At 32.1% G+C, this 16150-nt stretch overlaps 2 protein-coding genes and 2 long non-coding RNA genes across 6 annotated transcripts; 2 read left to right on the forward strand and 2 right to left on the reverse strand.

The window, feature by feature from the left end:
- Positions 1 to 640: 640 nt before the first annotated feature.
- LOC108326097 (uncharacterized) lies at positions 641 to 14059 on the forward strand. Of its 2 annotated transcripts, XR_008247618.1 has the most exons (4): positions 641 to 800; positions 922 to 1073; positions 13201 to 13274; positions 13619 to 14059. It is a non-coding gene; the product is annotated as an uncharacterized LOC108326097 (long non-coding RNA). The 2 variants fall into 2 exon arrangements; XR_001831920.2 differs by lacking the exon at positions 13619 to 14059 and having other exon boundaries at positions 644 to 800; positions 13201 to 13338.
- On the forward strand, positions 1080 to 2747 carry LOC128195771 (uncharacterized). The gene is made up of 2 exons (XR_008247619.1): positions 1080 to 2206; positions 2410 to 2747. It is a non-coding gene; the product is annotated as an uncharacterized LOC128195771 (long non-coding RNA).
- Positions 2346 to 6693, reverse strand: LOC108326095 (extensin-2). Of its 2 annotated transcripts, none has more exons than XM_052874366.1 (3): positions 5494 to 6693; positions 3397 to 4922; positions 2346 to 2486 (listed from the first exon to the last, which is right to left on the reverse strand). In XM_052874366.1, exons 1-2 carry the CDS (start codon positions 6593 to 6595, stop codon positions 3433 to 3435), a joined length of 2592 nt encoding a protein of 863 aa, XP_052730326.1. In that variant the 5' UTR covers positions 6596 to 6693; the 3' UTR covers positions 2346 to 2486; positions 3397 to 3432. The 2 variants fall into 2 exon arrangements, with proteins under 2 accessions (XP_052730326.1, XP_017414854.2); XM_017559365.2 differs by lacking the exon at positions 2346 to 2486 and adding an exon at positions 2894 to 3288.
- LOC108326096 (uncharacterized) lies at positions 12355 to 13962 on the reverse strand. The gene is made up of 3 exons (XM_017559366.2): positions 13657 to 13962; positions 13139 to 13303; positions 12355 to 12657 (listed from the first exon to the last, which is right to left on the reverse strand). The coding sequence occupies exons 1-3, from the start codon at positions 13960 to 13962 to the stop codon at positions 12559 to 12561; spliced, it is 570 nt and encodes a 189-aa protein (XP_017414855.1). The 3' UTR covers positions 12355 to 12558.
- Positions 14060 to 16150: the final 2091 nt, after the last annotated feature.

Below are 16150 nucleotides of genomic sequence, written 5' to 3' on the forward strand. Positions count from 1 at the left end.
AATACGAACAAATTTAGTTAACTTTTTTCAGTCGGATTAAATTCAACTCAAACTAATTTAGCTTAATTTTGAACTTTTCTTGATCCGAATGAAATAATTAAATAATAATAATAACCATATAATTATTATTTCATTTACTTTATTATATATTTTAACTACTAAATAATATAACTTATTTTTTACCGATATTTTAAAATGAAAATTTAGAATAAATCATAACATATGACACACCCATCTAGGAATAAATTAAGTTAAATTGTATTTAACAAAAAGTACAAAAACTTAACTTAATTCAACTTACTTGATTTTATGTTGAAAGACGGGTTTGCTAAATTTCTTTATTGATGTTAATAGTTAGTAATTCTTTTAATTAATAATGACAAAAACTACGTTTTTTTTTCTTTTATCATGTCAGTCAGGATTTTTTTTTTGATGTTAATGAAATTGTTTTTTTATTTGATGAGTTAAAGTATTCATACTGATTAAAAATAATTAATCATTATACTGATTGAATTGGGTTAACTCAGTAACTGATTAACCTGTACTGGGCGAGCCAGATAACCTATTTTTGACAACTATCTAGATTTTGTTTATGAAATAATTAATAATTAGACATTATACAATTTAAACTTTTTTTTATTGCATAGAAGAACCTGACTAATAGTAAGTGGAAAGAGAATCACCTGAGGAGAGATATATGATACGGAGATTCTTACATGCCACGCTTACTTTATTTTCCAAATTCTGCAAGAAGACCAAACAATCTCAGAGCTCTCAGGGCTTGCCATTTGAGTCTTAGGGTTTGTCTCCTTTCTTTCATTTCTCTCAGTTTTCTCTTCCATTTAACTTCAATACATCTCTTCGTAATAACAAATTACCTATTCATTGCTTTTAATTTCACATTGGCGCAAATCGGTGAAGGTACTGGAGGAAGATTCGGGGGGAAGGCGTTATTTGCGTTCGTGGTGATATTGTGAAAGTGAGTTATTAAATCTCATTCTGTATCATCGACTGGACCATTTCAAACTGTGTTTTGAAGAGTGTCGTTTTTGCTCTGTTTACTACCTTTCCAGGTATTTTGCTCTGTTTACTACCGTTCCTTACCATATATATGTGAGGTTTGCTCTGTTTGAATGTTATATGTTATAGCACCAGTTGTGGAAAACAGCTCTTGATTGGTTCATAGGAAGCACTCTGCTGGTCCTTCCCTAAATTGGGAAGTGAATTCTAAACTAGACAAGCATGCTTTTAAAAACTAATTCTGGAGAAAATCATGTCACAATGTACCTATTATGCGAAGCTATTAATTATGGCGTCTAGCAGACGTGAGACAGAAACAAATGCACTTTTTAAGTCAATAATTCCAGATATATTATCGTTTAGATAACCGAGGGTAGTCAGATAATGAATGTCATTTAATTTGTTGATAATTTACAGTAATTAACATTGTGGAATAATTTGTTCATGTTACTCGCTGAAAGTGATTTGTGATACGAAATTGATCACAGTGGTGAAAATTAAATTAAAATATTTAAATTTGAATTTGTAATGAATAATTTAAATTATAGTAAAAAGTAAATTTTAGTTATTGATAATTTATTTTAAAATTATTGAAATTAAATTTAGAAATAAATATAAAATATGAAAGATTAGGTAGATAAAATAACTAGAAAATATTTTAAAACAAATTATCATTATTTAGAGACCAATATGGTGGCCATCTTTTGATCTTTATATATTTGGTTGCTAAATTGGTTTTTATATCTTTGCTTGCTAAAATAGTTTTGATATAATTGGTTGCTAAATTAATTTCTATGCAATTAGTTGCTAAATTAGTTTCTATTTGGTCACAAAATTAGTTTCTAAATTAGAAGCTAAATTGGTATCTAGCATTAGCTACCAAAGTTTAGCTACTTATGACTATTAGAATCTAAATTGGTCTCAACTTGAATAAGTGACTAATTTGGTCATTTTAGAGACTAATAATTTGGTTTCTAAAACCGAATTTTCTTGTAGTGCCTGAATATGTTAGGTTCCTTTATTCAAGGAATCGAACAACTGCTCTATGCTCACACACACTCAACAGTATAAAAGAAATATGTATGTATATGTATTTCTATTTCCTCTCTAACGTGTAGAAAAGGAAAATACATGTATCTGTCTCTCCCCCCAAGGAAGCCTCCCTTCCTCCACTGGCCAACAACAGGTCCAGTCTAAATCTCAAAATTATATCTGATACCCCTCTCCCCCTATTCGGTTTATTATTTATACCTTCTCTCTCTTCTAACAAACTATAACATACTACCCTCCTTACACGTGTCTTAAACGTGTCTAACTTACTCTCTTTTTATTCTTCCTTACGTAAACTTTAATGGTCTAACAGAATCCCTTTCCTTCAATTCCATGCAGTTCTTATCAGACAAATTTGATATGAAAAGAAATAGTTCTAAGAATAGGTATACTCGAAGAACACGAAATATGGAGCCCTAGAGAAGAAAGAGTTCAGAAACTGTATTAGATAAGAAAAGTAACAACAGTAGATTCAATGAGATATGGTTAGAACAACACTATTATATGTCTGTGATCTCCAAGACTACAGAAAACTACGTAAGTGTTATAGATAAAGTTTATGCGCAGTTCACTCCTACTGTTGTTGCGCATTTTATTTATTGGAATAGCTAAAATTTAAGATGTAGTTGGACACTCTGATAGTAATTAGTAATGAAATCAATGTTTTTCACTTTTTATTTGTTTGAGTTAATTTGAAAAGAACTAAAATTTTTATCAGCAGAGTTATTTTTTGCTATCCAGAATGTTTAGAAGACTCTCATAAACAGTGGAGCTATTTGAAACTTTGGTAACCATTAGTACTAGCAGTTGGGAAGAGAAAAGCTGAATGCGATGCTTAAATGCTTTATTTCTAATGTAATAGTACTGTTATCACAAATACGACATGGTACAATACAGAAATGCCGCATAGATGAAAACCAATCGTACATGGCCAATTAATCTAGGAACAAATAAATTAAAAGTGTACTATATTTTTCACTTTCACTTGTCATTTACATTTCAAATTTCTCTTGTTCTGAGCTGTGAGGCATTTAAACACAACAAGATTGGAACGTGCAAGACGACCATCAAACAGATAGAATCAATCGGGTCTGAATCACGAGTATAGAAGTGCAGAGATGACACACCTTCAGACTTTTATTCAAAAAACTTAAATAGGAAGATAGATCACTTGGCTCCAAATGGAGATTGTCTTTATTCCTCAATGAAAACAAGAATCTGTAAGAAATTAAATAGTGACTTTTATTACAAAAATTTATGCACATACCGGTAATGATATTTTTTTTTTTCTTTCTGAGTGTAAGGAAGAAAGGATCGTAAACTTACGTGATTTATCATGAGTGGTGCTTTCGCATTCGCAACTTATTTGTAGATAGGTGGAGGTGGGGAAGCATAGGTGTAAGCTGGAGGTGGAGGCGATTTTACTGGTGGAGGAGGACTTTGATAGTAATAAGGAGGGGGTGGTGATGGGGATGGTGGGGGAGGGGATTTGTAATGGTAAGGAGGTGGCGGTGATGGAGATGGTGGTGGGGGTGATTTATAGTAATAGGGAGGTGGTGGAGATGGAGAGGGAGGTGGAGGGGATTTGTAGTAGTATGGAGGTGGTGGTGATGGGGATGGTGGTGGCGGGGATTTGTAGTAGTATGGAGGTGGTGGTGAAGGAGATGGTGGTGGAGGTGATTTATAGTAATATGGAGGTGGTGGTGAGGGAGATGGTGGTGGTGGGGATTTGTAATAGTAAGGAGGTGGCGGTGATGGAGATGGTGGCGGGGGTGATTTATAGTAATAGGGAGGTGGTGGAGATGGAGAGGGAGGTGGAGGGGATTTGTAGTAGTATGGACGTGGTGGTGATGGGGATGGTGGTGGCGGGGATTTGTAGTAGTATGGAGGTGGTGGTGATGGAGATGGTGGTGGTGGTGATTTGTAGTAGTATGGAGGTGGTGGTGCTGGGGATGGTGGTGGAGGAGATTTGTAATAGTAAGGAGGTGGCGGTGATGGAGATGGTGGTGGAGGTGATTTATAGTAATAGGGAGGTGGTGGAGATGGAGAAGGAGGTGGAGGGGATGTGTAGTAGTATGGAGGAGGTGGTGATGGGGATGGTGGCGGTGGGGATTTGTAGTAGTATGGAGGTGGTGGTGATGGGGATGGTGGTGGAGGAGATTTGTAATAGTAAGGAGGTGGTGGTGATGGAGATGGTGGTGGAGGTGATTTATAGTAATAGGGAGGTGGTGGAGATGGAGATGGAGGTGGAGGGGACTTGTAGTAGTATGGAGGTGGTGGTGATGGAGATGGTGGTGGAGGGGATTTGTAATAGTAAGGAGGTGGTGATGGAGATGGTGGTGGTGGGGATTTGTAATAATAAGGAGGTGGTGGTGATGGAGATGGTGGTGGAGGTGACTTGTAATAGTATGGAGGAGGAGGGGATGGTGAAGGTGGGGGTGGTGATTTATAGTAGTATGATGGTGTAGGTTTTGGTGATGGTGGAGGTGGAGAGTTGTATTTGTAAACGGGAGTTGGAGGAGGAGGTGACTTATAGTAGTAAGGAGTGGGTGAAGGCTTTTCACATTCTTTAAAATACTTCTTTGAAGCATAAGCAAATGGCTTAGCCTTAAGCACCACTTCATACTTGTCCTTAGATTTCACCTTCAACTTGGTTTCTTCGTTGAATTGAGTAGGTGTGTTGAAGGGGGAGTGTTTAGGTGGAGCATAAAGCTTGGCCTTGCACACTGTGGGTCCATACTTGACATAGTCAAAATCCTTAACTGTGATACTGTACTTTCCATTGCTCTTAGTTTCACCATAGGCCGTGATCACTTTCGACCCTGCTTTGCATTCGACCTCCACAACAGCACCTACATTCCCCCACAAAACGATTAATTACCACACATAAACATACTTGTACATGTTAATAAGTTAAACTATTCTTATAAGAAAGTACACTATATTGGTCAACATTATAACATTATGATAATTACCTTTCTCTCAATTCAACTGTTTTCTTTATCTATTAATTATATATAGGTTTTAGCCTCTTCTAATCAAATTATATATTATTGCTTATTTTCTTCTTTTTATGTATACAATTTTGGAGATGACACATAAAATAAGAATTTCAATTAAAATCTTTATTTATTTTAAATTTTTTAATAAATTATCTACCATCATTAGTTTTTTATTTTTAAAACATTTAGATTTTTACTAAGATAAAATATATTTAAGAATATAATAATTGACATATAAATGGACAAACATTTTAAGGTATTAAAAATGTAATAATCAATATTCTCTTTTAAGTGTAAAATGACAAAAAAATGTGCTAGTAAGATGTTGAGTATATAAAATTTTTTCTTGATTAGTCATATTTTCTAGCCATAACAAAACTATATATCTAAACAAAAAGATAATGAAATGAATATGATGTACCTTTGAGGTGTTTCTTGTTATGGGACTTCTCGGGATGGTTCCAGTCATAGCACTTATAGCTGTAAACTTTACCTACTACCTTAACAATCAAAGCGTGGTGGTAATGATGTGGGTACGGGTGTGGGGGATATACAACTGGTGGAGGAGGAGAGTTATAATAGTATGGAGGTGGTGGAGAATTGTAGTAGTAAGGAGTTGGAGATGGTGGTGGAGGAGATTTGTAGTAATATGGAGTTGGAGATGGAGACTTTTCAGGCGGAGGTGGAGACTTGTAATAGTAGGGTGGTGGGGGAGGTGGTGAAGGTGGTGGTGGGGAGTTGTAATAGTAAGGAGGAGGCGGTGAGGGAGAGGGTGGAGGAGGGGACTTGTAGTAGTATGGAGGAGGTGGTGAGGGAGAGGGTGGAGGAGGGGACTTGTAGTAGTATGGAGGAGGTGGTGAGGGAGAGGGTGGTGGAGGGGACTTGTAGTAGTATGGAGGAGGTGGTGAGGGAGAGGGTGGTGGAGGGGACTTGTAGTAGTATGGAGGAGGTGGTGAGGGAGAGGGTGGTGGAGGGGACTTGTAATAGTATGGAGGAGGTGGGGAGGGAGAGGGTGGTGGAGGGGACTTGTAGTAGTATGGAGGAGGTGGGGAGGGAGAGGGTGGTGGAGGAGACTTGTAGTAGTATGGAGGAGGTGGTGAGGGAGAGGGGGGTGGAGGAGACTTGTAATAGTATGGAGGAGGTGGTGAGGGAGAGGGTGGAGGAGGGGACTTATAGTAGTATGGAGGAGGCGGGGAGGGAGAGGGTGGTGGAGGAGACTTGTAGTAGTATGGAGGAGGAGGCGATGGAGAAGGTGGTGGAGGAGACTTGTAATAGTAGGGAGGTGGTGGTGATGGGGAAGGAGGGGGAGGTGACTTGTACTCATAAGGAGGAGGAGGTGATGGTGAAGGTGGAGGTGGTGACTTGTATTCATAAGTTGGAGGAGGTGGTGGTGGTGAAGAATAGGAAGGGTAACCATCAGCATGGACAGAAACTACAGTAGTAGAAATCAAAGCAATGGCCATTGCTATGATCATGTGTGGCCAAAGACGACCCCTTTTGGGGTCGGTGCCCCTAGCAGTCATGTGAAGAAGAAAAAAACTTTATCACCTCTGCCCAATGCTGCTGAGATCCTCAATGATAGATATTGTTGTTGGGAGTGCAGAGAGGAGAGGGAAGAGGTTTGGTGTTACTGAGTGTTGAGAAAAGCTGCATGCATGAAATATTTATAGTGAGAGTGAGTCGTTAAAGGGGAGCTGTGATGAGAGACCTCAAATTATTCAATTGGTTTCATTTTGATTTTGATTCTTTAAATTAAGAGAGTCCCTAGCTGGCCTTGTGAACTTTCGAAAGCACTCTTTTTGTAAACTCATGTTTTCCTCCACATGGCCAGAATCGGGCTCCATTCAAATCCCCAACAACTAATTAACATATAAATCATCATTCCTTCCTACTTCCCCTTCTCTCAGTTGCCTATCTTGACCAAAGGTAACTCCAAAAAATGGTGTATATCCATAATTATTCATTTGTAATGAATTTGGACGAATATGACAAACACGGAGAATGAGAATGAGAAGGGAACAATTTCACCAACAACTTTGTTTCACTTTACTACATTCTTTTTCTTTCTTCAATATTTTTATCAGTCATGTGGTTCATCAATGATGAGTTTAACATGCGATGTTGTCAAACCGGCATCAAGTTCAAGTTGCCGCGTAATTTTTTGCGCGAGAAGCGTAGTTGGCAACTAAGCATTCGCCAATTATAGATAAAATAATATTTATTGGTTTAAGCAATTGATCAAAGTCAGCTTCTAACACTTTTTTTTCACATCAATAATCAATAATTGTAACATGAAAGAAACGTGGACACTATTGCTCCCTTATGAAATTTCGTTGGGCCTGTTTGATAATACAATATAATTCGACAACTAAGCGTTTCCCAACTAAATTAGCTCCAGTCCCCAGCTGAGGAAGCACTTATATTCCTCTATGGTAGCTAGTTGATTAGCTGTGTTCATAAACGTTATTCTGGAGTGACACGAAATTTCTAATAGCCACCCAAATTCTCATTCCTCTCCATAATCGTTTATAGTTGTCAATGCCGTGTAGTAGATTGAGGTGTAAATAGAATATCAAATTCGTGATGGTTGCTGAGTTAAGGGAATAAAAATGACTTTGACTTGATTATAAAAATTTAAGGGTAAATTGGATATTGAAAGCTAGAAACAGAGAAGGTTTGTCTGGAAGAAAATTATTAATCAAATAGAGAAAACATAATTCTGTAAGTCCCTTTCTTTGCTTATAATGTAGTAATGATTGGAGTAAATCAGTAAAAAGAAAACCTTTCCTTTAAGAGCATCTAATTGAATTAAAGTTGTTTAGAGCTAGAGTCATCACCAACCACTTTTGTTTCTAAGGTTTAGGTAGGGAACAGGTTGTTACAATTCTTCGGAATGAAGTTATCTTCATATAATTAATTAAGGCTGTTACAAAGTTTTCCCTTTATATTCTGTTATTTTCCTAGATATGAGATCAGATATTCCGACTTTGCTTTTATGTTTTCTTATTAGAGAAAAATGGTTTATGTATAATGCCAAATTGATTGGTATTACAAATTATTTTCGTACATTTGCATATTTGGTCAATCTTGTAAACTTCTCTCTTATTCTGATATGTTAGATTTAAAACTGAGAAGGTGAAGTAAAATTTGGGTTTTTCAGAAGAGACATTGACTAATGGTGTGAAGGAGTATTAGAATATCAAAACTAAATGCTTAATAATTGTTTTGTTTGGTCTTTCAATAATTAAGCAGGGAAGTCTGGGCCAGTATGTATAAAGCATGTGCAACACGAAACGTAAGGGTGATTAGCTGTAGCAGGATTGATGAGACCATTAAACTTTTATGAGTCTAAGCTAGAATGACAACATAGGGCATACTATTGAAGGATTTGATAGATATTGGGATATGCATGTCAATAAAAAGTAGTGGTTGACCAAAGTAGATTAAAGCTAAAATCTAAAAGGGAGGCAATGCATCGGATCGAATTTACCATACAAGAACTAACTCGTCTTGTTCAGTGGGTTTAGCTATATATATATATATATATATATATATATATATATATATATATATATATATATATATATATATATATATATATATATATATATATATATATATATATAGAGAGAGAGAGAGAGAGAGAGAGAGAGAGAGAATTCAATAGGTATAATTGACCCTTTTGATACTTCTAACAAAAAAAAAAGACAGATCAAGATGGAGAAATGTTGCGAGTTGAAGTTCTAACTCAATAGATAAACGCAGTGCAAAAACAATATTTCAATCTCTGTATATACTAATGGTGTTGTTTCTGAAACCACATATTCCTAAATATGACATTCAATGTTTATTTTGACAAGTTTATCTGTTAAATTTATTTATGTATTGTTACTTTGTATAGAACTATTAGATTTTAGGTTTAATAGCTGTTTTGACTCAAATTTTTTTTGTCGAAATAATTCAATGCAATAATTTAATCTTGTTGGCTTAATATAATATTATTTTTTTTAAAAAAATCAATATGATATCTTTTTATTAAATTGGAGTTGGTATTATTTAAAAAATGATGACGTGATGGACAGCATAAATAATGTCGTGTGGTTAGGATTATCTAACTTGACATTAAGGTGTCTGGAATGTGTCATTTAAGTCTTATCATTACTCTTAAAGAAATATTAATATCAATTTAATGAAAGTTATCATATTTACTTTTTTTTTATGAAGATAAAACCTGCATTAGGACGAAAAAGAAAATGAAGAATTGCATGTCATAACTTCAAAAAAATAGGATAAAAACCTATATTTTATACAATAAAAAAATGTAGATAAATATTCATTCTCATCTTTTGTATATGCTTTTTGATTTGAACTAAAACACATAAATTACATATATAGCTCAAAGTAGAACATGACTACATAATAAGACAAATAAAGTTATGGATATATATATATATATATATATATATATATATATATATATATATATATACCTTATTTTCTTATCTATTCCTTTGTCTGTTATTTCATTGCTTGTGTATTGCTTTTGTGTTTTTATTTCTATGAATTTAATTAAATTACACTAAATTATTAAATGCAATTTTTATTGTCATCAAATTTCAAATTATTATACGCAGTAATCTTATTTATTTTTACACCAATATTTTGAATATCATGCATAAGAGACTTTCTAATCACTTGAAAGTATACATATTTTTCTCGTTTATAAAAATTAAACTTTATTACTATTACGTTACTATTCCAAAATTAAACCCATATAATCTAAATAGTTTAAAGGCACATCTTACAAAAAAAATATATCAAAATTCACTATGCCCAACCACAGAAAACTAGTCCAAAGATTTTGCCTTGGCTGAATCTGTAAAACAAGAAACAACGATATTGACGCTCCCAATTATTTTTATAGAAATATTCATTGACAGAAACTAGTTTCTTGTATATTTAATACTATCTGAAACAAAATTTCATTGTGGAAGAACTGTAACAATCCCATCGTTAATATGGTAAAATAAATAATACAAGAACAAATAATTAATATAATCTCCTCAAAATCATTTCCATGCACACACCTACATTATATATATACTACAAGGAAATTTGTAGTTGGTGACAATTTTATTTATGAAAATAATTTTGTGAATGAAACCAAAGTTTCTTATTGATTTTATTGGCATATACTAAACTTTTAATTATCAATATAAACATTTATTCTTAATAAAGTTGTCAATAAAATTCACTGATAACTTCCATTTATAAATTAAAATTTATAAAAGGAAGAGGAATAAAAATAGAAAGAGAGGAGAAAAGGAGGAGGACTCGGAGGCAATTGAAGTGAGGATGATGAGAATGGAAACACAACCGTGGTCGAGGTGGAAGAAGAAGAAAAAAAAAGGAAAAAGAAAAAAAACAGGAAAAAGAAAAATATCTAATCGTAATATTTGTCAATGGGCAAAATCATCGATAAATATTTACCAATTAATGTTATTTGTGACCATTGTTAATTATAGATGAATTTACCAATTATCGATAAATTTATCATGATAGATCTGAATTTATCAGTAAATTTATTGATAAACTTAAATTACCTATAAACTCTTATTATTAATAATAAATTTTGTTCTCGATAATTAAACATTTTATTTAATAATGTGTATACCTCAATCCTTAACATTAATAAGAAAAAGATCTGTACGTTTTCTACGAGGTCATTGATAAAATCTCAAATGTCATAAATTTTTCATAACTCAATAATAATGTTCTACTTATGAAGTTAAATTACATAATGGGTAACTACTCTAATAATAAGATCTTTCATATGATCTTTAGCTTTAATACATTACAATTATTAAATACATTAACAAATTTATTCAGTCCCGTATGAAATTTTTATTTCAAGAATAAAGATGTGATAGTCCAACATATACCTATATATCAGAAATAACTTGAAATAATATCCTCTCAATATTCACCTTATATTTTGTTTAAGCTAGTTTATCTCCAAAATTTTATTAAACTTATATCCAAGAAGGCAATATATCTCGATTCAAAAAGCGGTAAATGCAAAGACACAATTTATTTATTTTGATTTTAACAAAATTATATTATATTATATATATATATAATCATAAGTTATTACTAAATCACTTTCCTATTTCATTTAACCATCCAATATTAAATAACTCCAAAAATTTATCTAAAGTTCTCCAGTTTTTGGACATAACATTTAGAGTGAATCCAAAAGTCAAAAATTGAACGACGAAACAGAAGAGGGCATGTGTAATTAAATTCTGAAATTCTCAATCATCAAGCTTTACTAAGACCACTAAAAAACTAAGACTTGACCTTAGTTCATCAATTCTCAAAGATTTAGAGAATATACTAAATTTTTATCAATCAAAACTTTCGTTTGCAAGAATTTCCCTCGTATAAATCTAAATTAAAATTGAAATGAAAACTAGTTTGTTGGACATCTACTTGGGTGAACATTGGGCCTTGGTTTTTTGTTAACTTAAGTGGTCAAAAATTCTATTCTACTCAAAACTACAAGGCCCAAAAATAAATCCTACACTGCTATGTCTATAATACAAAGTACAAAATAAATTCTAGATTACTTAGATGTAAAATACAATATCCAAAATTTATTCTTACTTAGACCTATCTTCTAGAGATGACTTTAACTTTTCCTGAAAGTGTTTAATCAGGACTAGGAGGTATGTTATCACTTACTCAATGATACAATCCAGAATTGGTGTTACATTATTAGGTTAGGCAAGAAGTAGGAGGAAGAATGAAAGGAGAGGTTTGTTCGAGGATAACCTTTCTCATTACACGCAGTATTAACCTTTCTCATCCTTTTTCAGCCCAACCCGGTTTTTCTATACTTAATACTTCCGATAACTACTGAAATCTAGAAAAAGCTTACTTTCATCACATCCATATACCTTAAATTAATTAAAATTTAATTATCATTTTTTAATTTATTTACAGAAGACAGAGAACCAATATACTTCTACAACAGAAATAACTATATTGACCATAATGCAATCCTTACAATACACAATACTCATAAAGTACTTGATTTTATCTTGTATAGGCAATCATTTCCTTCCATTAACTATTCCCGTGAGACACCACTATTCTACACTTGTATGCTAACACGTGATATTTGAATTATTCCAAATAAGTAAACATCTTTACCTGTGCTTCATCTAAGAGTCACTTCGCGCATTTAAACAGAAAAAGAAAAAAGAATAAACGACAATGCTAGTTTTCAAGTACACTGTATAATAATATAATGGTGTGAACAATTCTGTAAAGCTCCGAAACAGTTTATTTTGTGATAAACATGGAAACCAGAAAGCAGATTCATTTCTTCTATTTTCCGTTCTATCTGTGAATCAAGTGTACCGTGTTAAACACTCTTAAGGTTCCATTTGGGACAAGTGCTCACTAAGGGATATAAATAAGATCACTCGTAAAGTTCAGGCTTCAAAACACCAATGTAAGGAAAATTTCTATAGTGTTCGGCAAAATCCATTCCATAACCAACAACAAAACAGTCTGGGCACTGCATACAACACAAAAGTAGACAGAATCAGTAGATATCACTCCCAACTCATTCTGCTTCGTAATTAGACCATACCACTTCATGTCAGTGCCATAAGTACAGTCACTATTTCTGCTTAGAGCATAATATCCAGACTCGTGCTAAAATTATCTAGGGATTAAAGAATCAGCTACAGCAAAAAAAATTGAAAACCAAATTTATCATAACTGCTACATATCTATAATACATTTCCAACCCAAAGGTTAACTGGCCATTGATACTAGAACAAGGTAAACTTTTGGATAAATTTCCCAAAAGCACTTAAAATGAGAATCTATGTTAAAATAAAATACTTGATACGTTTATCCAAGTCAGTCTCAATAGAAATTAAGAACATTGTGTTTAAGTTCAACAGCTATATGATATATATGAAGCTCATTGGCATGTATTGGTGTGCGAAAAAGAATCTATACTTGTAAAAACCCAAAAACATGCATCATACCTCAAATCCACGGTAGAATTTTCCTTCACCCACCAGCTGAACATTTACTTTTCTCCTTGCAGGTTTATCAAGAAAAGTGCACACAGAAACAGAGGATGCTCCTTTTGATTTCAAGTGCTTAATGACTCTAGATAAGGTATGACCAGTATCTACAATGTCTTCAACCTAATTATCAATCCATGATTAAAACATGTATAACAATTTAGAGTAATTTCTCCGCAGTCTCTTGATAATCAAAGAAAAATGGAAAAAAAAAAGTATAACTAATTTGTAAAAAAAAAAATTGTTGTATAGCTTTTTGATTCTCCATTTAAGCTCGTACAACCTTGTATAATATAAAAAGTACCATAGGGGATTTGAGTTCGAAGAAAAAAAATACACTATCAAACAACAGAAAAAGAAATTCAGCTCGGACGTGGACTAACTAATTACTCTCATTTGAAAATACAATGTATTAGTTTTATTTCAATTTGAAAACAGTGACATTGAGGGGTGAGAGGAGGAAAAAAGAGGAATACCAAGATGACATGACGAGCGTTGATGTCGACCTTCAAATCCAAGGAAATGGTGGGTGCGCCATTGGATTCTGTTCCTGAACCGTAGGATTCAGCTCGGACGAAATCAACGGATACTGAGAAGTCGATTTTGCGAACAAAATCTGCCAAGAAGAGGAAGGCACCCGTGGCAACACCCACGACTATGGGCGCTCGAGAACAACCAGCAAAGTCAGCGGAAACTTCGGCGGCAAGCTCCGAGACACGGCGAGAAATTTGGTCCTCGCTCCACAGAATTGTCTCAATGTGGGAATGCATGGTCGTGTTCATTAGAGAGGGTTTATGGGATGTTTTACAACTGCTAGGGTTTTTCAGATTCTCTACCGTTTCCTCTTTCTATTTGAAGAAAGTTAGATATCTTTTTCAACCTTCTTTTCTATAATTTATTAGAATTTTATTAAAATAATCAACCTGACCCAATAATAAAAAATTACTATTATTTATTTATTTATTCATTACTTAATTTAGAATAAATTCAATTATTTCACAAATTACAACAAATGTTACTTTGTTTGTTGACTAATACTCAAACCACTTTTTACTCTATTGAATTTAATATTGCTTAAATAAATATTCCTGCTTTCTAATTTAAGAAATGTGCGTGCTGTATTGCACTTTAGAAGTATAATTTGGTCTATATAACTTAAACCTAGTAAATAGTGTTATTTAAAAGATTTTTTTCTGCAAATTATATTAAAATTTTAATGTACCAAAATTACACATAAGTCTTGGTTTACTCCCTCAATATTCTATACTTTCTCTTTTCGTAAATGCATTAATGTTACATTTCTTACAAATGGTTAATGTAGAAAATATTCTTCCATTTTAAAATAATAGTATTTTGTGAAGATTAAGAAAATGTGTATAATGGTAGGAATAAATTTTGTATAATTGAAATTCGTACGAAAATTATCTAGGACAATTATTTGTATAATATGTGAAGATTTAATAAATGGATAACTATAAAATTATAAAAGATCTAATAAAATGACAAATATATTTTATTAATAAAAGATCAAACTATAAATAAGTTTGATTATAAAGATTTCAAATAGAAATTTTTATTCATCTCTTTTAAGACTTTTTTTTCTTAATCTTCTTTAACTTTTTCTTTTAAGTTTTTATGTTTGTGCTAGCGGTAAATTAGTATTGGACGTTGTTATGTGCTCTGATACATATATCTTAATTATGTTAGATTGTATGAAGTTATGACTTTCTGAGTATATATTTGAAATTCTCGGAAAATAGTGAAATAATAGATAATTTATGTGTGAAATGTATTGATAAAATAACTTAAATTAGATTATTTTAACTTTACTAAATTTTGAATTTACATTAGAAAAAAAATCCTTAAAGTAAGAGTTAAAATTCGTTATTATTAATTAATTTCATGCTTAAAAACTAATAAATTTTTTACATTTGTATATACAAGATTGAGATATGATAATGAGATGTCAATGAATATTCTTAAAAAAGGAACACAAGTGAGTATAACGATTACAAAGTTTTATAATATTTAAATGGATAATGATACTTTGACAATATTTTTTTAGAATATTTTAATATTTACGTGTCATTCTGTGATTGATTCATGTTACTGTTTATGATTATTATTGATTGTGGAATAATTTTGAACCAATCACAAAATGACATGTAGATGATGTTAAAACATTGTCAAAAAAATATTGTCAAAGTAGCATTATCCATTTTTAAATTCATATTACAATTCTTTACACCATAAGCTTCCGTACATATAATTTTATATGTATAAAGAATATAGAAAATATATTTTGTATCTATTTATATTTTGAAAAACTATTATTATTTTGTAAAAGTGTTAATAAATATACATCTTTTTGTGCAAGTGAATATATAAGATTTTGGGTCGTTACATATCTTTTTTGTTTGTTCAAAGACAATGACTTTTTTTGGATGAGTTTTAGCAATATGTAAATAAAAAGTTAAGAGTATATTTCTATTAAATTTGTATCACAAAAATATTTCTGAACCATTGTACTCTAACGTTAAAAAGACTATTATTTTCCAACTGAAAAAGTAAATATTTTAAGAATAGAGAATAATAAAATGGTTATCAAAATTTTGGGAAAGTTTCATAGAAGGCCTGAAATGATGTCAAAATCAATACAGAAATGTGTTTGACTGAAAATGTTATAAAAATAAGATGATTTAGCACTACATTTTAAAAAATAAATGCATAAAAATCTCAAAATTTAATTTTCTGGTAAAAATACTATAATACAGTATTAATTCTCCGAAGAAGCATTTTAAACCAAATTTTTCGTAAACATAAAATTTTTCTAACAAATAAATCTACATTAAACAATTTATTTTGAATATGCAATTTAATCCATAAAAATTAAAAAAAAAAACAGAACAATTCATATTTATTGTCATTTAAAAGCACGTCTATATAATTTTATTCACATGAATGTCAACT

This window comes from Vigna angularis, chromosome 3 (genome assembly GCF_016808095.1).
Source record: "Vigna angularis cultivar LongXiaoDou No.4 chromosome 3, ASM1680809v1, whole genome shotgun sequence".
Classification (NCBI taxonomy): domain Eukaryota; kingdom Viridiplantae; phylum Streptophyta; class Magnoliopsida; order Fabales; family Fabaceae; genus Vigna; species Vigna angularis.